The sequence below is a fragment of the Apostichopus japonicus genome, chromosome 22 (genome assembly GCF_037975245.1).
Source record: "Apostichopus japonicus isolate 1M-3 chromosome 22, ASM3797524v1, whole genome shotgun sequence".
NCBI lineage: Eukaryota > Metazoa > Echinodermata > Holothuroidea > Aspidochirotida > Stichopodidae > Apostichopus > Apostichopus japonicus.
The window spans coordinates 4,479,655-4,506,227 of NC_092582.1; the positions used below are offsets into that span (position 1 = coordinate 4,479,655).

Genomic DNA, 26,573 nt, shown 5'->3' on the forward strand with positions numbered 1-26,573 from the left:
CTAAATGTCTAAATGCAGAGTTTGTGGATTGTCAAGATCATTAAAATGCCACTGATGCTATAAAATTAGCCTAGCTTTCATAGGCGTAGGAGGCAGGGGGGCTGGGGGGGGGCTGCAGCCCCCCAACCCAAAATTTTTGTGAAAATTCGCGCAATATGCTGAGAATTTTTCTGGCATCTACTGAAAGAAAAATAATTTGCTATGTGTTTTTCAATGGTTAAACTGATATTATAATGATCATTATTGTAATGACTTTCCCAATAATTCTAACCAATATGGAAGGGTAATAACACAGCTAATGATTGTATGTTATTGGGATGCGATGTAATAATCGCGCATGCCTATATGATACCACATTAACATGATGGAGACGCGCGGAGCGCACAAAAAATGTTGGTAATATTTTTCGGGCAAGTCGTTACAGCCCCCCCAAATCAAATTGGGCTCCTACGCCTATGCTACTGTAGCTTTTCAGTTCTATAAACTCCTTCTGAAGCTTCTACACCTTCAATGATTATGTAAACAAAGATGATCGTTGCAAAAGAAGGAAATGAAAGTGCTTACATTTTCTGGTATTCTCGGCAAGGCCCTAGGATCTGGACAGGCAAACGAAAATTCCTGCAAGGAAAAGATAAAATCAGCTAATGATTAAATGTTTTTTGCAATAAATGTTACATAATTTGTGAATCAGGATTTTTGATAATTCAGACATGGATAAGATTGCAAAATATGCTGAATTGGCATGTTAAAAAGCAAAAGGAATGGGGACTTCTGTACATCATGAATACTCATTAGAGAAATATTACATGAATAAACAGCAAAAAGGTTTGAAGCATTTTACAGATCATGCAAAGCAAAATATTCAAATATTGATCTTAGTTCCCAAAATAATGGATATTCGTCATAAACAATCATTATGATTATCCATTAGAGAAAAATCTACATCGATAAACAGCAAAGGTATGAAGCATCTTACAAATCATGCAAAGCAATAGTTTTGAATATTGATCTTAATTCCAATAATCATAAATATTCATTATGAATATTCAATAGAAAACATCTACATGAATAAACATGTCATCATCGCCATCACCTCATTGGTCCATCCACATGTATTTCAGTTTTAAGACTATGAACAGCTGCTGCTGCTCAAAAGCCCATCAAAATGATGACTATTGATCACAATATTGTAAATACAAAATAGTAATTTAACATTCATTTTCCAAATAAGGAGTTGCCTTTGCCAACCGTTCTGCTTAACCAGGTTTATGGTGTAAGAGAAAGACCTGAATCTACATTAACACATTCTAATCCGAGACAAAAAGCATCGACCGCAGGACAGCGAGGAATTGTTCTTGAAGGATTCAGCATGATGTGATGTGAAGGAGAACATTCAGTGCAAATTTGACATTAAAGATTCCAGATACATTTGGTTCATTTAGACATCTTGTGAGTTCAGAACATGGAATTGAGGTTGATCTATTCTACGTACTACATCTTGTTAAGAAAGTCTATGTAAATGTTTCTTTCCTCGTTCTTACTAGTATAATTATTACAAATCTGAAGCTGGTATCCATGACATTCCAGTCTACATCAACATTGAAATCAACATAGCACAAGATAGCAGAATGTACCAATCAATTTGATATTTTTCTTGATTATCTTGAAATGGAGAGCAGCGCTACCATAAATGACGGAATGCCAGAAACAGTCAAATTTGTAATACTATCTCACTTTTCAAAGCTTTTTATTTTCATGTTGACAATGAATTGAAATGTGTCTGAAAAGAAGAATCTTGAATGTTTGATCTAGAAAGGAGAAGGGATGGATGGTAACAAATAAACTACAGAAGCCTCGGTACAACATTTGAAGCAAAGGGACGACGAGAAGATGAATTTTTTCCCTCTTGTGTGATTTGAAGTGTATGACTTTGACATGACAAATTTTTGTGATTTATTTTTCTTGTTTTACCTTAACTTCATCCTCAGTCATCCAATATGAGACTTCACTACCTCTCCTTTTGTTTTCCGGGTCTAAAGGCTCCTAAGGGTGGGCGGCAAAGTGAGTGTTTGGTTAAAAAGGAGATTGGAGCAACCCCCGCTAATCGCCAGTTAACACTTGTGACAGATGCTAACGATGAACAATTCCACCGAAATGTTTCGAGTAATTTTACTCTGTTTGCGAGATCCCCAAAACTCTACTGGTTTGGATATTTACCAGTGGCTAGCTTACCTGTCTCCCCACAACCTTAGCACTCTCGTTCTACTGTGTCTAGAATGAAGTGGTAAACTTTTTAACACCGTGCGCCCCTCCGGTCAATGCCCTCCCTTCTCATTCTACCATCCAAAGTGCCAGTTTAGAGTACCTTTACTCTGTTTGCGAGATACCGTGTTCGAAGTGTTTACTGACAATTAATGTAATGTACAGCTCCTCCAAAACAGCCCAAATGTAGTATTTCATCTACTGTAAATTGTATAGGAGGGCAGTAGACCACAAGGAGGATGACAGTGCAACATTATCTGGTACAACACACTGTAGAGTAAGGGTGTCATGGTGATATAAACAGATGATGGGTACAGTGCTTCAGGAGGGACAGTTAACATCATCTCTGTGATATACCTTCATATATTTCCCTACCTTGAGATGGCAAATAAATAGGTATTATCAAAAGCATTCATCTTTCACAATAACCACTCCCTTTGTTAATTTACTGTATCTCTTTGTCAAATGTCAAAAGAATGAGAGTTCCCTGGGCCTCCTCGCTCTCCAAAACAAAATCACTTTTAAACAACCAAGTCCTGCTGCAATCTTGGCTAAAATCTACTGGCTAAACTTCACTAAGTTGTCGATAAATGCTGTTCCTTTGAGGGTTTATTTGTTACCCTGACGTGCTATGAATATAAAAGTTACTTTTAAAATAACTAGATTGATTACTGAACTTGTTATGTGTTTTTCAAAAACAAAAACAGATGTCACGGTTATATAGTACAATTTATCTTTAATTGCAGTTTGACTTCTGCATCATCAACTATAACAATACACCAAACCCTTGTAAGATTCACTATCAACACTTTCAATTGTTTTTAAAATTTATGTTTTACATTGGACAGGGCTAAATGATATCACTTGCATTTACATGTCATATATAACTACGGTCACCTAATGCAACCCCCAATACCTAAACCTCAGGAACCATGTCACCAACGTCAGGGACATGATTTGCATATGATTTGAATAAAAAGGCGCAGTGTATGTGCCATCAGTAGACCAGCGATTCCATGGGCACTAGACTAGTGATACACATATACTATATGTGTAACAATTAAAGGGTACAGTAGTACAAATAACCATTCACACGGGCACCGATGGGAGCATCAGTATGTTTTAATTCTTACAATATGCGATGCAAAACACAGTGAGAAAAATTTCAATAGAAATTTCAGCTGCCTCAGCTGTTCACATGATGAATAAGGGTTTTCTTTTCAGTTCTCTGATATATTTATGATCTTAAATCAGAGCTAATCATTTAAATTGAACCTTAAATTTTTTTTTCTGAGTGAAAAGAAAGGAAAATTAGAACAAAAAAAATGCACCGTTGGTAAAAATCCATCCATCCGTGACAACTTTTCTTCAAGCTCTGATAAATTTGAGATTTGACTGTGAATAAATGGCACCCCACACTATAGAAAGTCATGCTGAATTTATCACAAAGGGTATGAGAAAAAAATATGAGTTCTCTGCAGGATATAAAGGAGATATGGTTCAATGGGTGAGGGTAAAATCAATATGAGAAATCAATAAAACTATCAAATAAAATCTGAGACCTCAAAAATCAACAAATTCACAGATGAATTTATCATGAAGTATACAAAACGTTATATGGATGGAGGGACTCTGGAGATACAGACTGGAATGAGAATTGATAAACAGTTTCATGGGCATGGTGTATAACCAGGGATGACTCAAGGGGGGGGGGTGGGCATGGGGTCAATACAGGATTCGTATTAAGTCTCTTACTGTTTTAGCTCCCTTTTCTGACACAGTCAGTCTGAGAAGTTGGCCCGCCTGAGGTACTGGCAATGTGTAGAGTTGTGTCAACAGTTTCCTGCCTGCAGTCAACTGGAAAGAAGGAAATAAAAGCAGGGTTGACTCTCGGTGTAGCATGATTTGGCAGCTAAGCTGCGGTGAGGTTGGGGGGGGGGGGATAGAGGGGGAGGGAGGGAAGAGTGAGACAGAAGGAAGCATGAGAAGGAAGAGAGGGGGAGGGTGAGAGGGAGGAGGAAGAAAAGTAGGGAGGATAAAGTGAAGGAGGAAGGACAAGGGAAGATGGGGAACTTCTCAGTGCTGAGTTAGTGTTCAAACACGCCATTCAATATAAAAACGTGAAAATATAGTAAATTACTGTACTTTTCTATTGCTCTAAATTCAATCTTCAAAGATAGGCATATGCAGGGATCACAAGAGTCTTTAACTTTTAACTTGTAACAGTAAAATGAACATAAAACTGTCTGGAAGAGACATATCTCCATTCATTATTAAATTTGGTGTTATTTCTTCAACACATGAGAGCACTCACAATCAAATTTCAATATGGAAAATACTATTTATCCAGGGGGGCAGGTGGAAAGGGGAAGAGGAAAGAGTCAACTACACAATTTTGTGCTTTTAATATTTGAGTCTGTCTATAGTCATAGAACAAACTTTTACTATGACTCAAAGTGTCCTAGGGCGACATGAACTGCGATTCAGTTGACGCAAACATACATACTGTACATACAAGGTAACATAGAAAAATAAATTGGATTTCATGGGGAAAGTTAATTACCTGTTTTTGATGCTTGAATTCTGCGAGTGAATTTAACATCTTGTAGCAAATTTCAAACCATGGTAGATGACTGTTGAAAAAAGGAACAAGAATAGTGAAAACCTAAGTCCTACTTTCCCTTTTACTTTGTTTTCATATTTCACTAAAACAATTAAGAAATTAACTGCATGATTAAGATTTGTCATAAATGTATATTATTCATGTACAGTACGTAAAGAGTTATATCTTCCATCTGAAGCTACATTTTCTGTTGAATTCACTAAAATCTCTCACGGTTTAGGAAAGAGACAATCAAGCTGAAAATATAATACAGTATATATGTTACGTTGTTGGGCCACTGAAATTGGAAGCAGGAAAAAAGGAAATTTGTCAAATACAATTTAGAGGGTGGTAAACGAGGCAAAGTTCAAAAACATTTAAGTTCAAGGTACAGAGAGGTTTTCTTGACTGGGTTAGATGTGATTTATTAACTCCCAAATGAGGTCTATATGATAAAGTGATGACTAAGTAGAACATATCATATTACTATATTAGAGATGAAGGGAAATCCAATATGAATAATCTATGGCTTGGTATGAAATACTGGTGAAGCGTCTAACCTACTGTATAGTAAAATATAAAGTGGACACCCACACGTTTTCCTGATGGAAACCAGGAAATGAACACCCAGTAGGGAAACTAATCTAATTAGAAAACATTTCTAGACACTTTGGGTGACAGTCTGATGAGAAGGGGGTCACATGACTGGAAGTGATAGATCCCTGAGTGTGTAAAGTGCTAAACATTGTTTGGTCATGACACAATGGAGCAAGAGGTGGCAATGTTGTGAGGAGATATGTAAGCAAGGAAGCAAAACAACTTATAGAGGGGTCTCCATTTATACACCCATGTATGTGGACTTTCAAGGTAGCTTGTAGATATAGCTGGGTGTGCCAGTTTGTGTATTGTACTTTTTTTTAGTATTTAGATCCTCCTGCAAGCAGGAAGTCGCGAAGAAGCCTCATTGGCTTATCAAAGCCGCAAGCCGACCGCAGTCAGTCTCTTAGATTCATATTTAACGTCCAGGATTATGAATTGTCAACAACTCTGTAACTGGAAGACATACATTAATCTTGGAGTGACTCGAACTGGGGACCTTATGATTGGAAGGCACTGGCGTTAACCACAGAGCTAACACTCCTAGTTCTTGTGGCTGCACCCAGTGGAAAAGACCCCCCAGGGACACCTAGATGTAACTCACTGTAGTGCCGCCGTAGAAGAGACTGTTTGAATTGTGCACACTTGGGTGGGTGGGTGGGTGGGTATGACAAGTTACCAATGACCAGGAGCGGTTAAATGTTGTAAAGTTGTGTGAGAAGGGCTTGCGCTGATAAAAGACTATAAACCTGGAACTAAATTAAAATAAAAAATTTAGTTAAGAAAATTGCGCCATTAGAGACAACTAGTTTGGAAAAACTTAAACCTTTCAAAACTCAATTTTAAATTGTTTCAATAGTAGTTTAGCAAATCTGTTAATTAGTGACATTTCCAACGCACAGACCACCTTCTTTAGTACTGAGCATTAATGGATGGTTTTGAAAGTTTTGTTCATATAATTTACATGTTTTACAGTTGATTTAAACTATTACCTTAAAATACAGAGACAGGTGTCTGCTCCTGGCGGGTGCCGGCAAAAGCCAAACCTCTGTTTGTTGTCTAGTCCGATTAGGACGAATGTAAAGAACTGACCGGCTGGGTTGAACCTGAGAGTAAGAAGAAGAAAGAAAGAAAAAAGGTATATAGAATTTTTCTTTTTCATTATGGGAGGGGGAAGGGGGGAGGGGGAGAGTAAGGTAACTTCAGTTTCGGTGGTAGAATGAGAAGGAGGTAGTTTGACGGGAATACAGTTGAGGTCAGTGTCAAAGGTCACCTGGTCACTCTAGACACGGTAGAATGTGCAGCTGTTGTGAGGTGACAGGTAAGTAAGGAGCGAAAATAACATCATAATAATAATAATAATAATCAGCAGTTATTTTTACGACGCTTAAGCGACCACAAATGTAAGAGAAACCCACAAGGGCTTATGGATTACAACTTACACGTCGGGTGGCTTCCAATTCAACATTTTAACTCAAATTTGGAATCTTTTCAATTTAGAAAGTCATTTCAGATGGGAAAACCGTAGATTGCTCTTGGATGAAAAACCCACCTTACTATGACCCGACCGGGAATCGAACCCCGAACCTCCCGATTGCTGAGCCTCATTGCTTCAAATGCCATCGCCTTTATCCACTCGGCCACAGCACCGGTTTAATGACATGACACGGTTTCGATTATTAAAGTACACAGTCTCATTTTTCACCACCTATTGATGATGATATGTATACTGTACACATTCTTATACTTACATACATACTTATACTCAACATTTTTACTTCTCAGAATATTCTGCCACTTCTAAGTTTAAATGTATTTTAACAAAATTGTGTTTTAGATTCAGATATGGAGCACTACTGTACACACTGTAGCAAACACAAAAGTCACACAAACAGGTGTAATATAATTGTTTCTATTACTGCAGAATCTTAAGAGATCCAACACTTTTTTTTTTCTTTTTTTCGAAGGCAGCTCTTTTAGGTACTTCTGGTACAAGGAAACAGAATGAGGGTAGCATAATTTCAATGGAGACACACCTGTGCGAGACAAGTTACGTAATAACTTTTGATTACATTGTGCATGTAGAAATGCATGCATGTTGAAAAATTTGCTATTCGTAAATATAGAAAGATTCTATTTGATTTAGTCCTCGTGTTAGTTAACACACACACACACATACACGGATGTTTATCATTGTTTGACTAAGTTACCTTCCTCAATGTCAATAAATGATTTGATTGATATCAACCTACAAGGGAAGTAGGTACAGTACTCACCATAGAAATTGTGGCATGCTTAAAGTTGGGGAAACGATATACACACACATTGTCTCTGTCAGATGGTAAATTTCCCCTTTACATCTATCGCAAGAATCACCCCTCAAAACAATACCAAACCGCTCGAAAAGGAAACACCTTTACAGAGCTGCTGTTATTGTTAAGCTTAATTGACATATCTTTGCTTGAGACCTTTTTTTTTTTTTTAGTGTTTTTTTTTTTTTTAGTTTAAGCAGAGAAACATCTAAAAGCACAAACAGAATTGAAACAACCGATGATATAAACAGACAATGAGGGCCATACAATGTTCACTTAGCAAAATATTTGCTGACAAATGCTGTATAATGTTTACAACAAAAGTTGCCTTTCTTCTTATTTAGAAGGAAGTTTACGGAACGTTTGGCACCAGGGTACTGAACTACTTTTGATTGTTCGACAGAATGTACCTACAGTACTTTGCTGTTTGTAGCACACACTGAACTACAAGCAACGATACATGTAGGCTTCCTGCTGGATAACCTCCAGCAGGAAACCTACATGTACCTGTAAAGCACAAGGCTAGTGGAACAGGTTACTGTACATATCCATGAAGTCAAGTGGAATTTAATACATTGAAGACTTTTTAAGGTTTAATCTACAGTATGTAGGCAATTACATGTTTATGTTTACTCTTTAGCATTCACTATTTTCTTTACATGGAAAGCAAACAATATTTTGGTATGGAATGGCGATCCTCCTTGGTAACTGAAACCGTTGGTACCAGTGCTCTTCAAAGTTAAGGAACCCGATCAATGAACCCCTTCACCATATTTGCCTGAAATATTTGTTATAATTTACAAAATCTATAGAACAAACAGATGGTTTGTTTTAATATTAAACACTCTTCAAAGAGCAGAACTCTTACAATATTATAATATCAAATATTTTGTTATATAATGCTTCCAAATAATTCAGAATATTACAGTGTATACAGTATGTGTAAACTTTGGTATAACTTGCTATCAATTAGTCAGTTGTCTGCAGCCAATTCTTGGTAAACCATCACTGCATCCCTCTCTCCCTCATCCCCAACCCCCCCCCCTCCCTACCCCAAAAAAAATATTTTGGCACTACTTTAAGTAGCCAGGAACAGATATCATCATAAATATATACTTCTCAAGTTGCAGTAAGTGCTATTCAAAGGAATCATGTTTATTATCTGTAAACTAAAATGTTCAAGTACCGAACAGCTTCTAAGACTTGCAAAGTCGAGACGTTGCCTATTATACTGTCAAGTTTCAACTTTTCCCTACTTTGTCCTGTTTCAGTGCATGATGATACTGCGTGTACATTTTGTCATCAAACATCACAAAACCAGAACAGATTCCAATTCCATGTACACCTAACATTCCATCTTGAGTTACGGTACAACTAGTATACATTTCACTATTGCCACACGTTTTGCATACAGTGCACAGTTCTGCGAATTATCAGTTCCATATCTTGTATCAATACTCCAAAGGTTACTCCAGTACTAAGTTAATGTGCAATCAGCATTAACATTATCATACACAGCTTGAATCACATAACACCAAAAAAAAAAAAAACGTGTTGTCACGTCTTAGCTGCACTACTTGGTCAGGACTATTTATAGACTATTAAAATCCAATACAAGATATTATTTTAAGACGACTAGCCTGTGTTAAAGATACAATATCACAGTAATATACTGTACTGTTACTGTAAGCACTAATAATAAAGAGAAATCCAAATCCTGTCTATATTTATATACACTGTGTGTGATGTTCATGAAATGGCACAGAGGAAGCACAGTCAAAAAACAAAACAAATGGTCAGAACATATATCTGGGAGCTTTTCCTTAAAGGTTAAATATTGCCAAAAACATATCTGCTAGAATATTATGTCTCCTTCAAATCACTTTAGGGTTATTAGTATTTTCATCCTGGAGTGACCAGAAGCCATCCACACATAAGACAGTTGTAAATTATATATTTCTTTACAGACATCATCAGCCTATACCAGCTGCTGAGGGATCAATATTGCTTAAAATTTGTTCTAACCTGAATCTGGGAATAATTTGAAGAGTTAAAACATTGGTACAATTTAAAGTAGACGCTCTTCAGAAATTTCTAGCAATGTTTTTTTTTAAATGCCTGAAACGTTGAAGCCAATATATGCAACTTTACATGTATAAATGTAACTTTAGGCATGTGTTGTGTACTTAAACTAGTAATTGTATTACGTTAAACACAACATGCACAGTTAACATCCTGAAGCACATGTATGACAGTTTATTCTGTGTAATGTCCTCAAAGAATTCAGCCACGATGACTGGGCGCAGGCAACAGAACAAGCTGAAGAGTTTCGTAGGCTGTGTACGTGAAATGAGATGATCGTGATGTATTTTGCAGTGAGAGAGGAGAGAGGTTAAAGAGCCTCAAGAGTTTAGTAAATTCTATTAATCTATAAATCTGATTAAGAGGAAAAACAATTTCTCTTCATGGTGAGGTTTCACTTGTCTGTGAACTTTTGTGAGAAGAGAATAAATTTCAAAAATTTCAAATTGAAATCCAATTGAACTCTGCCAGCTGGTTGTCAAACCTGTTTTCATGCTTTTCCGTTTAGTATGTACATCAATCCAATGTATTCCAGGCAATTTCCGTAAGATTTGAATCCACTATAAAAACGCATGAGTAAACACTTTGGATGGTAGAATGAGAAGGAAGGGCAACGACTGGAGGAGCCGGTCGATGAGGGTGCACAGTGTTAAAAGATTACCAGGGCATACTAGACACGGTAGAATGAGGTGCTAAGGTTGTGGGGAGACAGGTAAGCGAGGAGCGAAGTAAATATCAATATTTGTTATGCAGAGTTACTAATTACTCCACATCCAAGGAACAAGCAAGCAATGCAATATCTGAATGTATTCACTTCCTACTGTACATATATCTGCTGAAGGATGTCCTCCATAAGTGGAAACAGGATATCTACAGTGTGAACACAAGAGCATTATGTATGTATGTGTACATGATATGTACCTCTATACATGGTTACAATGTAAAGGATACTGAATTAACAGCAGGTACTGTTCTTAAAAATGCAGACCCAACAGGGCACCATATCTGAGTTAAACACATGTAAGTAGGCGAGGAAGCTAATAATGATGTTACCTCAATAATGTCAGATCCTCACTGTCACATAGTATGGTGCAGTGTACATTGGGAAATAACTTTACAACAGTTGGCTGACTGATTCGCTGGCCGACTGAGAGGGCAAGGAGAAAAGGGATCAGTCCCGAGACCCAATTTATCCTGTAATAATAACAATTCTTGGATCTGTTGTTCCCTATTATACCATCCGAACATAGTAAATAATCCACGAGAGAGGCATAGATCCTTTTAAGGAGGGAGGGTAAGAAACTTTCACCAAACAGATGTCAGAACAACAGAAGACAAGCTTTCTAACCCAATTTTAATATGATCCTCGTTAGAGACTGGTCACTTTCTAAATCTAATCAACCTCAACAACACATTAGAATAAATTGACATCAAGCTTGGCAATGCTAATTCCAAATTGCTAATTGACATTTGGTTAATTATGCTAACAAATCCATTTAATGAAAATTAGTAATATTTTCATTAAAACTTATCCAATTGACCTTGATCCCCTAAAAGGTCATAAGCAAACACAAACTTGTAGGTCATTTTGAAGAGGAAGACCACAATTGTCTTTGTCACCTCAGACCTGACATCCTGCTTTTTGTATCTCAACAGAGTTAGAAGACATGCAACAAGAGTTTTCAACACAGGAAACTCTTCTCATATGGAGTGATATAGTTAAATCATAGCCAAAGTGGCTTTGTTTGAGGTACCTTAAGTGTATTCCTTGAACTCAGAAGTAGATATTATGTACATATTGTAGTCATATCACATTACCTATTTATGGTATGAGAAAAGGCTTACCACATACAGTATGATGATGTGTTCATAATGTTCATACTAGGAATGACAATAGACTTAATACAAATTTAAATATGTCTATAAAGGACTTACTACATATTACTGTGTCTGTAATGCTATACTAGGAAAGGCAAAAGACTTAGTACATATTACTGTGTGTTTGTAATGCTCATACTAGGAATGACAAAACACTTACTACATATTACTGTGTGTTTGTAATGCTCATACTAGGAATGACAAAAGACTTACTACAGATTACAGTGTCTGTAATGTTCCAAGTACTAGGAATGACAAAAGACTTATTACATATTACAGTATGTCTGTAATGCTCATACTAGGAATGACAAAGGACTTACTGTAGTACATATTAAAATATGTCTATAATGCTCATACTAGGAATGACAAAAGACTTACATATTACTGTGTGTCTGTGAAGCTCATACTAGGATTACAAAGTACTTACTACATACTGTATCACTGTGTGTCTGTTATGCTCATACTAGGAATGACAAAGGACTTAGTACATATTAAAATATGTCTATAATGCTCACACTAGGAATGACAAAAAACTTACTACATATTACTGTGTGTCTGCAAAGCTCATACTAGCAATGACAAAGTACTTACTACATATCACTGTGTGTCTGTTATGCTCATACTACGAATGACAAAGGACTTACATATTACTGTGTGTCTGTCATGCTCATACTAGGAATGACAAAAGACTTACCACATATTACTGTATGTCTATAATGCTCATACTAGAATGACAAAGGACTTGCTACTGTACATATCAGGTATATAATGCTCATATTATTCATTTATAGCTCAACAAAATGTACCATCATGATAGCAAACAGTACTTGGTGCACCATTTGTGTCTTCATGTATTCAGTACACTGATTCACCCAACTCCTTGGTACATAACCACAAATTATTATTATATGACACACTGTAGTATTTAACATGTATGCATAATTCTATATTTAGAAAACAGGCACATATGTCTCATATATTGACACCATTTGGCATTTATTACAGAACTCTTGACAATGTGGGATATAACAATGCATGGGGGGGGGGGGGGGGAACAAATGGACCTAACAATTGATCAAGATCAAACACAGAATAATAAGGAAACAAATCAGAGTGACAAAATAGAATCAAAACCAAATATAAATTGGTGAGTCATAAGACAATGATGCAGTCTGTTATATTGCTTGGTCATGACCCTACACCACAAACCTGGCATGTATTCACCCAATGCTTAGATCTCACATACGCTCTAAGTTAAGAGAATGACTCATAAAGTCTAAATGGCGGAAACTTCAAACCTCAATTACTGTAGTTTTTGCAACAGGACGTCACGGGTCAGGTCTCTGGCTATATGACAACTGTAAGCAGGTTTATGATAAACTGCTCTGTCCAAACCTCAAGCTCACAAGGTACAGTCAGTATAGGTTACACAGTGTGACATTAATTAATATTCTTGTACCACGTATAAAGATTAATAATATATTATGTATGTGCATATATAGATACCTTCCATATAGCAGCCAACCATAACATGTGTAGTAATACATGTAAACATACACATGATTTGACCTAAAAGGAGCTTTCCAGACGTTAAACATACTCAATGACTTTGAATATATCCCGATAACGAACTACGAAGCAAATAATACGAGATCTTTAATCTATCCAGATTGTCATATATGACCCATAGCAGCTACCCAAACCTTACTGGTTCACCTAGTGGAGAGAAAGAGGGCGATACCTCTGAAGTTGGGATACAAGGCCTAGTGCTAAATCGTTTCCACTTATGTAGCTTTGATAGATAGGAAGGTGCATAATGAGGTGTGAGGGGTGCAAGGTCAAACCTAAACTTCCGCCTACAGTCATTCTGGAGTGGAAAACAGGGTCCAATAAAATGACTCTATTTTGAAAAACTGGTATTCACAGGGTTTGCAAAATAAGAGTAATAAGGTTTAACCATCGGAGCAAGATATTGTTGTGAAATAAGAATATAAGGTTGGACTATCGGAGCAAGATATTGTTGCACTAAACTTATGGTAAATTGATCCTTTCGTTTCAGTTTCCTAGCTTATTTATGTAGGTAGGCTACTATGAACACTGAATACTTCTTTAAATTTACAATTAGAGATCTGTCTGAGACAAGGACTTTGAACAGCACACAGTGTCATCTTTTGTTGACTGATATTAAATATATAGTAGTGTAGTGCTACCTGCATATTTTCATAGTTTACCTTGTAACTGGTACGATATTACTCTTATTGTTTGAACACAACACTGCAATGCACTGCATTGATCAGTGCACAATAGAAGTAATCCTGTTGACAGGATAATGTTACCACACAGTAAAGTTCTGGAACACACATAAACTACCATAAACACCTGAAGGCTTTAGCTTGAAACAAAATTTCAGCTGACCAGCAGTTACTGTACATACATTCCAGAAGGTGTAACCCTAGTAACTGTACAATAAACTTGAATTATTTTTGTGTTTACAAAGCAAGATGATACATGTTGATTGTCGTTTTTGTTTGTACTAAAATGAGAGTTGAATAAAAATATTATTAAAAAAAATATATATATATACATATATATCATAAATGGAAGACAGTGTCTAGCCCTGGCAATATAGGTGCAAGAATAAATTCAAATATGAATACATATATTTGTTATCTTCTCCCTTGTCCGCAATGCTAGAAATGACTGCTGACATATTATCACAAAAGCAAAAATACCTCCAACTGCTTGTTTGTGTGGCGGCGCACTACGAAGTGCTAGAAAATAACCGATATGTTATGTCTATTAAACTGAATGCACTCAAGGCTACAGCATTATTCATAGAAATTTTCATCATTTTCATAAAAATCAATCCTAGAAATGAATACAAGTTAGACTATTGAGTTTTACTGAATGAATCAGTTCAAACAGGTCAGTGAATATAACCTTTGTGCAACATGTGGCCTTATGGAAAAATCCTACCAGGCCCCCCCCCCCCAAATCATCTCTATCCCCTCCTTTCCTCAACCACATTTCAACTACCCATCCCCATATGTGAAAAGAACTGTTCCATTCATCTGCCTTTCCCCCGTACTCCCCCTACCCCCCCTCCCACTCATCCAACCCAATTCCCAATCCTCTTTTTTTAAGGACTGTTCCAGTCATCTGCCATCCTTCTCCCACTCCCCTCTCCCCCACCCCCCTCCCACCTGGTGATCATACCCTATTCCCAAGGTCTGTAGGAGAACAGCCCATCTTATCCTACTTCTCACAGGGTTGGATGCACATGCTGCATGTATAAACGGTTTTTATACTGTACCTGCCAACATCGTATGGGAAGCAGAACTTTGGAAGCTCCTTGTCAACAACTACATCTTTGAAGTCTTCTGGAAATCTGTTCACGATTTTAGGCTCTACATGAGAAGATAAATGTGACAAAAAAAAGAGTATGAATACATCAATTCTTGTACTTATTGAACAGTTATGTTTATAGTTCAATGGTACAGCCTTCCCCTCCCGTCCTAACCCCCCCCCTAACCCTGTACCTTCTCAGCAATGTATTTGAATCGTCCCTAAACACTCTGTCCATCAGACCAATTTTCATATCAGTCAGTAATTAGATGCACATAAAAACAAGCAAACAAATTGGGGAATCTTCCAAGAGATCAAAATCAAATAAAAATCCTCTTGAAAGCACTGGCATCACTAAATACCAATGAACTGGACTAATTTTATTGGTCCCTTTATAAAACCTAAATAAGTCTTAAGTTTTATGGAAATAGGGCACTTTCATATTTGTGCACCACATACAGTATATGGAACACCCTGCAACTTCACTTTCAACTCACTTTTAACTTTCCAATTATGGAGTTAAGATGATTGAGTTTGTTTCTATTTGATATAACCTAGTTTTTTAATTCTTTCAATGGTTCATATTTTTGCTCATTCTGTTAGAGTGTTACTGTACATATATAAATAGATGATGACAATGACAAAGCATTGAAATTACACTCGGTGAAACCAAGTGGGTTTCTTGGGTAATGCAACAAGGAAACACAATGTGCCAACTGGAGTCATTATAGGAATGTAGCCATGGGGGGCTCCCCCCCCCCCCAATTTTTGATCATGCCCCTTCCAGACCACCTTTTTCGTCAAATTTATGGTTTCAGTATTGGATCCCTATAGTGGATCCATGCAAATGCCTCACTCAAATTCGTCCAAATTTGACAAGCTGGCTACCGGCTGTGAGTCATTATTTCTCTAAACAAAGGGGAACATGACTATGCTGGTTCCTGACCAGGCAATCAAACGGTTTAACAAAATTATTATCAGGAACCTTTCTATGAATACACGGAAAGTGTCTGCAGTACACATGACAAAAGATTGGAAAACTGTGTACAACAATTACATGCAGGAAGAATGAGGTTCCCCTTAAAAAAAAAAAAAATTGAATAGTGAATTGATTAGTAAATATTGAACTGTTGATTACTTCCCCCATCACTTCCTTGAACTACAGATGCTTCAAACACACAAACTTTATTTATTAAAACCAAGGTTCTGGATGAAAATTCTAACAAATACTGCACCTGTATATTATACAGTGCTATACACTTAATACCCTGAAGACTACACAGTAGTACAGTGAGTAAAGGCCTACAGTACCATAACAGTAGGATGTACCAGAGTGGTACAGTACCGTGTAGAGTCTGTACTTGACTGCCATGTACAGACAGCAAAGTAAACACAATTTACACAAATGAACAAATTCCAGTTCGGGCGATTATGGATGCTGACTGTGTACACAACAGTTTGTAAAATCTGCAGTATAACTCTTAAATTGACATGTGTTGCATGACTTGTATGATCATAATACGTACACACATACATTTCAAAGGGTTCATGTGCATGCCACAACTCACATGAATAAATATGCATATGAAAAGGCAAATGTTTAAAACCATATTTTTGAGTGGTAATCAGTATCACATGTATGGAAATTTTACCACTAAAATAAAACGTAGGTCACACATGGAAAACATGATCAGTTTTACTTAAATCCTCAAAAATCAGGCTTGACACGATTAATAGAGGGATGGAAACGTCAACGATTTCCAAATGAAAGTGTAACTAAAACATTACGTTGACTATTGCAGGATACTGTTTTCTCATTCAGCACAACAAAACTGTCATTAAGAGAGCTCTCTACTGTTGTTGAGGCAGTCAAAATCATTGAACAAGAAATGATCTCTCTGTGAGTGACTTTGAGGGACTATCCAATGAAATGTTAACAAGTACCTATTTACTGTTTGGTTAGAAGGAACACAACTACCTGACACAATATTACAGAGATCTACAATTCAAGCAACCGATCTCATTTAAATCTGATTTCTTCCATTCATGTCGGTCTTAAACTTCTCAATCTTTTTTCTTTCTTTCTTTCAAATAGTCAAGAAGACTTTGTTGGTTTTTCAAGGAACAATTTTATTTCACTTTTGATGTTTTTCCTCCCTCTTTTTGTTTGGTGGCTCACAAACAATAATGAAAATTCCAAACTCCCTTTGTTTGGATATTTACTGCCCTCCTCTCTCACCTGTCTCGACTCTACTATCGCACTCTTCACATCTACCTAGCCTACTAAGAGGTAATGTTTTAGCCCTGCGCCCCTCCTCCTGGTCGTCGCCCATCACCTCCTCTTTCCAAATGTACCATTCGTGAGTTATACAGGCCTATTTTGGAAATAGTCTTTTTTCATTGGAAAATCATGTTTTTCTGACGTTTTCTGAAAGTATCTGGAATTCATCGTCTGACAGAGAATTTTCTCCACACCGTTTAGAGATTTCCACGAGAATCTTTGAGAACGCTGATCCGGGACATTTCGTCACCTGACTAGGACAGCGGGACAGGAACAGACTGAGTATCTGTATCATGTATCATAGATCTGCTACGAATTGTGATTAAATAAACCTGATACTTTAAGTGCTGACATTTGAGAGCAAAAATGAATCATTCAATCACTTGCAATCCGATTTTGGACACTTATACATCAAATGTGTTTGATAAAATGAAACAGCAAAGTCAGGGAATAATTTACTGTTCAAAGTCCTTGTAGCAGTAATTAATGCAATGTACTGTAGTTTGTCTACCATAAAATACTAATACACAGGCACTGCTATATACATCAAAATAGCCATTGCATGGCAATTTGCCTGTTTTACTTAGCATGTTACGATATGATACAGGGTAAATTATTCTCTGAAACTTACATGTGGCAAAACTTCCAATGAAGTGCAATGTGCTGCTTTAAAGGCCATCGATTTGAAATTGTACAGATAGTCGCATATTTAAAGAATTTGAAGGTGTTAGTTCTGCTAAAGCAGCTAATAAAAACCTTGAAAGCTTCCATACTGTAGTCACTAAACACCATGCTCAAGGCAAATTATGCATAACTTCATTAAATTCTGACAGAGTACTGGCAATGAAACCAATATTTTGATTCTAAAATGCCATTTTAATAGAGGAATTCTGAGTTAAATATGAAATCACTCTTACACTATCAATCAGTCACTCAGATATGTTTTTTGGTAATTAATAATTAAAAGTCCTACCTTTACTTTAATATATTTCAAGTAAAATGTCAAAATTGCTCAACAGATGCAATCATCAGTTTTTGTACATGTATGTTAGGGGGGTGGGGGTGGGGGAGGCGAGATATATGTTAGAATGTTCTGTATTTTATGATAAAATTCACATCCCAAGCTACTGAAATGTCATTGCATGCATGATAGACGTGGCAGTACTGTAAAATTAAGCATAACATTGATTGTCACATTTATGTGTCACATTAAGGGTCACATTAACGATCACATTACTGTATGTTGCATGATCATTCAGAACTAAATATTTACAAGTCAACCCAAGGATATTCTTTTCCTTGAATACACTTTAATGATATATATATATTAAAGAATAACACAATGATTTCATATATATCCACACACACATACACTATCTAACCTTTTACTACAATGGATGTTAAACCTACAGTTTGAGTAGATTATAATTCCTTTCACTTTCATCACTATATTAGCATTTAAAACATTCCTGAGTGGTTAAAACTGCAGGTTTAATCGCTAACACACACACACACACACAAATACACCAGTATCCTGTGTAAAATGAAAGAGTCTAAGAGACAGACAACTCAAGTAGACTTACTGTGCTGTTCCTCATTAACTAACTGTGCAGTATCAATACTGAAGGTCAATAGTAGTATATACATAATACATACAGCATCACACTAATGTTATACACACTGTAGTACATACATACTGTACTAGATATCATATATTTATATTAACAGAGCTTTTAAGAATCCAATAGATGGGCTGCATTTCACCTCAAAGCAGAGCTAGTTGCGTGTTTGGAAACATTTCAGTACATAACTTACATTCTGGATTCTAGGTATCATTGTTGAACAGAAACTGTGATACATACAGTATAAAAACAATATTCATGACATTATAAGCTACAATATTTTAAAAAGTTCAGAAGGGTATATTGTAGCTTTCAAAACAAACATGATCAACAATCAACCAACACCTACACCTACACCTTCACCTACACCTTCACCTACACCTACAGTACCAAACTTTCATAATGGATCCAGTATTTTTTGGGAAAAGGAGAAACTCATGATTAGTATTGGTACGGAAGATACCAAAATTATTACTGAGGGAACAGTGCATAAAAAGCATTGGTTTACAAAAAGTAACAATTTTTAGCACTATAAGTCTGTACCTTTTGTTTTGAGCAACATAATGTTCGCAATTAATTTTTTGTGACAAAATATTTTTCAGAAGAGCATCTCCCCAGGCTGGTAGAGTACTGTACTAGGTATGTTACTAAGCCCACCGAAAGCTGCATTACAAATAGGGGCTGAAATTCTTTGTCATGAGTTGTTGGTTCATTACATATCAACTGAATGTTGTGCCTAAGTTTTGTTTAAAAGTGGTGAAAAACTGCAAAGAATTTGGACAGAACATTTTTCAAGGAACTTAGTAAATTCTACAGGGGGATACAGGAAAGATAACCAGCCATTGTAAACAATTAGTTATTAACTTATTATATAGCTACAGTACTAGTACTTAATGTTACATGGAATCAGCAATTGACTTGCTTCATTTGAACCACTTTGGTTTGAATTTGTCTAATACCAGTCTCCCCTAAACTAGTTTACAAAAGTTGGTAACATTAAGATTACACCTCTATTGAAACCCTTCAAGGTGACTGCCTACCTCCCCACTCCCTTATCCCTACTACATCTCCCCTCCCCCCTCCCCCAATGTGTATCACCACTCTGGATCCCTTATTTTTGCCTGACACAACATCATACAATTTATGAGATCACATGTCCAGTGTGCCTTTCAACAGCAAATTTTTAAGTATTTTTTTCTGGTTTTTCACCTAGTATGTACATTTCGGCTGTCCGAACAGCAACTTTGGTTGTCCAAAAAGCTAACAATGACCAATCTGTACATTGTAGGAGGGATGTGTAGGTTGTGAAATAGCACATAAGCTTTGGTAGTGGTACCAATTTATCATTCTTGACCTATTTGGGGATAGTTCGTTACAATGCAATCTGAATTTCATGTAAACAAATAGATGCCAACGGCTGATTTTTGCTTGTCCAGACAGACAGTTGGTCGCCTGGACGACTGGACTGCCATCCACAATTTGTCGTGCCAAAAGAATTGAAATCCCTCACTTACATATAGATGTTCACAGATCATCATCATCTACTACTGTAAGGCAGTGCACTGTAGTTGTACGATATGGAATTCTACAGCATTCTAAACAGGGACAAGAGCTAATGAAGGGTTTCCTACGTCTGAAGAGCAGACTGACATAACAAGGATCAAAAAATCATGTTCATTCATGATATGCTAAGAAGTTCCTGAATTGGATGTATATACATAATCTTAACGCAGTTAGGACTACACGTGACGAACAGGAAGGGAGTATCCATGTGCCATTGTGGATTCCCTCGGTATTTGTTGATATCTTCGTAATACACACCGACAGGTGCGAGTAACTTGACACTTCTATTGGAGAATGTGATTTCTGCTTTGAGAAAGTCAAGCAACAAGTGCAAACTCTATTCAGGAAGGGATTGAAAGTCCTTATATGGATGTGTGATTTACGTGTGGGACAACAAAGCAAAACATACACCATCTGCTTCCTTCAATATCTTGTATTTCTAACATGATTGTTATCTGGTGTATGGTGGTACATTACTTATCCCCTCAAAGCAGAAACCTTTGTGAGACTGTGAAGTTTACAGGGATGAGCCTGGGGTAAAAAAAAAATCACAGAACTTTGCCAAAATTGCGGTATAGGCTCCAGTTTGCCTGTGCTACAGTGTGTTAGGATAATAGCTTTTGTCCCCGAGGTAGAAAAGAAATCACGGATGTTCTGCGAATTCGCGGAGAAAGCTCATGCCTGATTTTAATTCATTTCTTCTCCTGTTCTGTAGACAAGGCATATCATCTCTGCCAATGTTGTTACATAATGTCACATTGTCACACAAAAAAGAGATGTGTCACAGAGCAAGAATTTGGACACGTAATGTTTGCCTCAGAGATCAAAGTGAAGACCGTACTAAAGTCCCAGCCAAAGATGTAAAGAGTGTACAGCACTACAGAATCATCGGTATTGTGATAGTGCACAGCTGTAGATGCAACACTGTACACAGTACGGGGTACATTTCCGACTTTCCAGTTGAAATGGGAAGTTCATTAATAGTTACAAGGCGAGATGACATCCTGTTCATAGCAGAGCTCATGAGAAAGAAGGTCACACAGGGAGGGAATTAAGATTACCCTATGTTACAGTTTACACAGTAAAGTTAATATTTGTATTTACATGTTTATTGACCGTTCTGACACGAAATTAGAGATCATGACGAAACAACAAAGCGGTTGTGTATATAGCAACTCAACAGCTACAGAGCTAAAACCGAAAGAAACAGCATACTTGATGATAAATGGGTAACTGTGTTAACATCTAGAAAAGGAAGGTGGGAAGGTTAATGCCTATGATAACTTTATCTGAGTACAGTAGAACACATACAAAAGGATCACCCAGTTAGAAAGACTGGCAGAGGTGTATACATCTGTACCCATTGTTGTCCTACCTTTGATTTATACAAAATTTCCATTCTAGCTTTTTAATGGATCGACAGTAAAAGAATTTCACAAAGAGCTTACCTGGACTGTCCTCCGAAGGGGCGGCAACCTCAAAAAAACATTCAAATATGTGGCTTGGATTAAGCCTGTGTAAAAGGGAAGAAAAAAAAGACAAGTTGATTGCAAAAATGCAGAGGAAAGATTTTGATGTGATATATATATACATGCATATAGAACATTGTACCAGATAGACAACCTAACTGATTGCAAAGGTCGTCAACAGCTTCGTTGAGGTTGCAGCAGGCGCGTAGCCAAGGGGGGGCGAAGGGGGCAGCCGCCCCCCCTTGAGCATATTTTGTACAAAATTTTTTAAGGTTTTTATGATGTCGCTAGTATTTTCAAAAGAGAAAATGCTAAGATACAACTAACAAGTCATGGGAAGTGCCATTTCCGGCGATCTGGGAGGCATTTACAGCCAAAATTTTCTTGTACGCTTCGCGCCAACCATGGTGGCGCTACGCTTAGATAGTTTGCAATGCCGAATCTACAGTTTCGCCCCTCCCTTGGCAAATTCCTGGCTACGCGCCTGGGTTGCAGGACTTAAAATAGCTACAGTATGATTCCCGCAATGGCATACAGAGACCCAAAACTACAGTCCAGGTAAATATTTGTAAAACTGTCTATGTATATATTCTGGATAGCAACTATGAGAGTTTCATCTGTCACGTACATCATTAAATGTACAGAGACCATTCTGTGTACAAACTCCATTATATATACTGTACACGTTTCAACTTGTGTTACAACACAATTTGGGCATTTTGGCGCATAGAACTTACAAAATTCAGATAAATTATTCCCAGGTTCAGGCGGCAAGTTCTAAAACAAACTCATGCAGTGTAAAAATCTGCCTCTATAGGGGGAGAATAAACAAGCAAGATCACAGTCATCTTGTGGTAACTTTTACCAGATCTGCAAGTTATACAAAGTTAACATTTAAATCATAATCTAAATCTTAGGCAGCCCAAGTTGCATATAAGAACTACTTTGTCCAATAAAAAATTGGCCACCAGGAAAAAAATTCAACAGTTCTTGTCTGTTAAAGCTATAGGAGGCAAAACAATGAACATTTCATATATATATATATATATATATATATATATATATATATATATATATATATATATATATATACGGAAGTATGAATAAGGGGTTAATCAACGGTCTAGCGTGCGTTACTCACAGGATTAATGCACGATCGGGGGATAATGCAAGCGATGCACGAGGGCGGAGCCCGAGTGCATCCAGCGATAGCATTAACACCCGGAGTGCATTAATCATGCACCATTTGTGTGGGGGAAAAATCATAAAACAAAACATTTTTGGTTACATATAACCAAAGATTTATTAAAGTGATGCCCCGTAAGTTTACCGTGCGTTACTCACAGGATTAACCACGGTCAGCTGACCTGAATGGACCAATAGAATTTAGGAATCTTTACTAAGTATGAATGAATTAAAGATAAATGTCACTGCTTGCACCTTAAAAGCATTCATCAATGTTTACCAATAACTCTTTTGTTCATTCGTTTTGGCTTTCTTTTCTCTCCAGTGCCTTGAGCACCCTTCCGGGTGGATATGCACGCATTATAAATTACCATTATTATTATTAAGCTACAACATTGGGAAGGTTCATGAATGTGGGTGCAGTGCGAAGAAAGTTACCAAGTTTAGTAGGTTAGGTAGAGGGAAGTGCATTTAGTCGATGGAGACATGTAAGAGGGGTATGCAAAGTAAATTGCATCGTTGTGTGGGAAGACAGACACATTGCTTCACTTACATCCTAACCCAGATCTGTACTGACAGTATATGATACAGATGTTCTACATTTTTCATGAGAAAAAAAATTTCCTTCTTAATTTTCCAAATATTAATGTAAAACCATGTTTTGATATCTTTCTACAGTTTCCATGAATCTGGACTATACAGGGATGGCTTGGGAAGAAGAATATATATGATACTTATTTCCAGATCTCTTTTAAAACGCCCAATATTTACCAATCCCCTACGTGAAAGAAAATTTCAAATTGTTCTTGTTTTGATCTCAACACTGCCCACATTGAGTACACTTGCATAGGACAAGGCTTGTCTATACCTTGCTCTTAATTTCCTTTCAGCAAGTCACTCTTCTGTATATCATTTATTTAGAGAAAATATTCTTCTTGAAAATGGAAAACATATTGTTGTGTTCAAGCTTATTTCCATAAACTAGACAATTTCGCTGTGGGAGCCTTGCCAAACCAGGATGTCACAACTGCTTATGTAGTACTATTTGCCTATCTTCAGTACACAAATCATATGCCTATACTGCACTACACTAGAGAAAACCTATCCAGCACACAAATCTATTGACGGTGCTTACTGTATGGTATATGTTAGTCTATGATTAGACTTGTTAAAGTCCATCACTACGCATTTGCTCATTGCTGTACATTGTTTTCTTATGTATTAGCATGTGTAAAATGTGATGCACTCCCAGGGTGATCAAATGTTGTTCAGAAAGATTAGCCTGAGAGAATTGGTTTCTATTCTTATCGTTGTGTGAGTGTAGTCTAAGCCTATACTAGCTAGGTGTAGGCAAGTAGGCCTATGCAGTAACTCAAAGCAATTTTGAACTGCTACTTGAGTAGCATCCTATCTATCTTTTTCCAATTTTGTATGCTTGCCATTTTAACTGCAAACTGGTGCACCAAAAAATGAAACTAAACATTTTTTATCTCTTCACTTTCTTGTGTACACGTATCTCATACTATCCTACTGTTGGCACTGTGAAGCCTAACCAACTCGGCAGTTCCATGCTTTTACGACTATGACAAATAATTGTGTTTTATGGTGGATTTCATTTTTGCATACATATCGGCTCTAAAGGGTTTTTGTTTGGACCATTAACTCATAAACAGTGAAGAATAACCAACTCGGCAGTTCCATGCTTTGTCAGCGTAAATGTTTTCACTAACATGACAATTAATCATGTGTTGTGGATTTCAATTTTTGCATATCAGCTCTAAAAGGTTTTTGTTTTGACCATTAACTCATTGATGTTAGCAGCAGGAAACTCAAGAGTACCATTGCTACACCTTGTTAAAAGGTACTGTATCTTGAAGTAATTTAGTGCGATTATACTTTGCGTTCAGTCAGAGATTTCCACTTGTTCAGTGTTAGTGGTCTACTTGTGTCGCTAGTGCTATACTGGACTGCTTATAGGGGTTATGTGAGCATAGCAAAGCAGTCTTGATATCGATGATCAATACACTTTTTAATTGGTTTGGAAAAGAATAAATGAACACAAACTGTTTATGAATACTTTTAATACACAGTATGCACTTTGTAAGCTATTAAATTTTGTATGTTTTCCTTGCAAGTTTACAAATGGAGCAATGCTCTGTGAACAATTCACCAACATCCAAAATTGTTTACATTTTACACAGTTTATTCCCATTAACATTGGTCATAGACAAAAATCAGTTCACTACTTGAACTTGCTTCAAGTGCACCAAGATTGCCATACTGTGAAAGGTTTGCAACGATAGTCTTGGTGTTATCTGTATTTCACTCAGTTGCGAGTCACTCGCCAAAATGACGAGCGTAGTACATTTTCTAAAGCCAAAGCTAAAATTTGAATTCTACTCCCCAATGACGAGCATACTATATCTGCCGAGGCCTGAACGGTACTGCAATGATGCTATTATCGACGTACAGTCACTCTTCAGAAATTGCACCATTTCTTAAAAATTAAAATATGTAAAATATTTATGTCATGTAGCTAAATACATTGCAAAAATTAATACTTATTTGTAGAATTTAATTGACAATGAGTAAAATATGCCATATTTCAAACTCTTAAATGTGTCGTCATTCACCCCGACATGCTACTAGCCTATCCTAATAATTCAGCTTCCCTTTCATCAACAGTCGGGTAATTTATGCAAGAATGCCATTCCCATGGAATGAAAACTTGGTTGACAAGACTTGACTTAAATTGGTGGCAAAATACTCTGATTACCAAATAGTCTAAACTAACATTTCATGTTTTTTTTATTGCTCATTTAGAATTTTGTTGCTAGACATATGTATAGGCTTAATGTTCATTGTTCAAGGTATATTTTTCTTTTCCAAATAATAATTCACATATAGGCTAGGCTATGTCTGACAGGGTACTTATTTGCCTGCTCAGCAATGTGAAGTAGGCCTAGTAGTAGTTCTACTACTAGGTCCAAGCACTTTTTTGAAAATGCATTTGAGGTAAACTAGACCCTACCAAACTGGCAAAAGGCACTGAATGACACTTGCATTGGTAGTGTCATCACATGCGAGTTCATCTGTTGGACACTAATGCTACCTTGGCGAACTAGACGGCCATCCCCCTCCCCGTATGGTACAACTGTACACACAGTCATACAAGTCCCTAATTATGATTACGTTACATCATATTAATATATATATATATATATCAATCACTAGTTAATGTTACAGGAATGACCTAGCTCCGGCTCTTGTACTAACATTACCATGTACTATGTAGGCTATACTACAGCCAATATTGTATAAGTGTTACTGCGGTGTTACTAACTGTTACTGTGTTAGGCATAGGCTGTGTCAACC

At 36.8% G+C, this 26,573-nt stretch overlaps 1 protein-coding gene across 8 annotated transcripts in view; it reads right to left on the bottom strand.

Moving 5' to 3' along the window:
- Positions 1-26,573, bottom strand: part of LOC139963338 (DENN domain-containing protein 1A-like) — a 64,828-nt gene that overhangs the window by 37,973 nt on the left and 282 nt on the right. For 7 of the 8 annotated variants that reach the window (XM_071963980.1, XM_071963984.1, XM_071963983.1 and 4 more), the window contains exons 2-8: positions 21,993-22,057; positions 15,047-15,140; positions 6,454-6,567; positions 4,826-4,895; positions 4,018-4,119; positions 1,972-2,043; positions 565-618 (exon numbers count right to left, since the gene is read on the bottom strand). In XM_071963980.1, coding sequence (XP_071820081.1) covers positions 565-618; positions 1,972-2,043; positions 4,018-4,119; positions 4,826-4,895; positions 6,454-6,567; positions 15,047-15,140; positions 21,993-22,057 — 571 coding nt within the window. The remainder of the gene's footprint in view (positions 1-564; positions 619-1,971; positions 2,044-4,017; positions 4,120-4,825; positions 4,896-6,453; positions 6,568-15,046; positions 15,141-21,992; positions 22,058-26,573) is intronic. The other variant, XM_071963981.1, reaches the window with a different exon arrangement.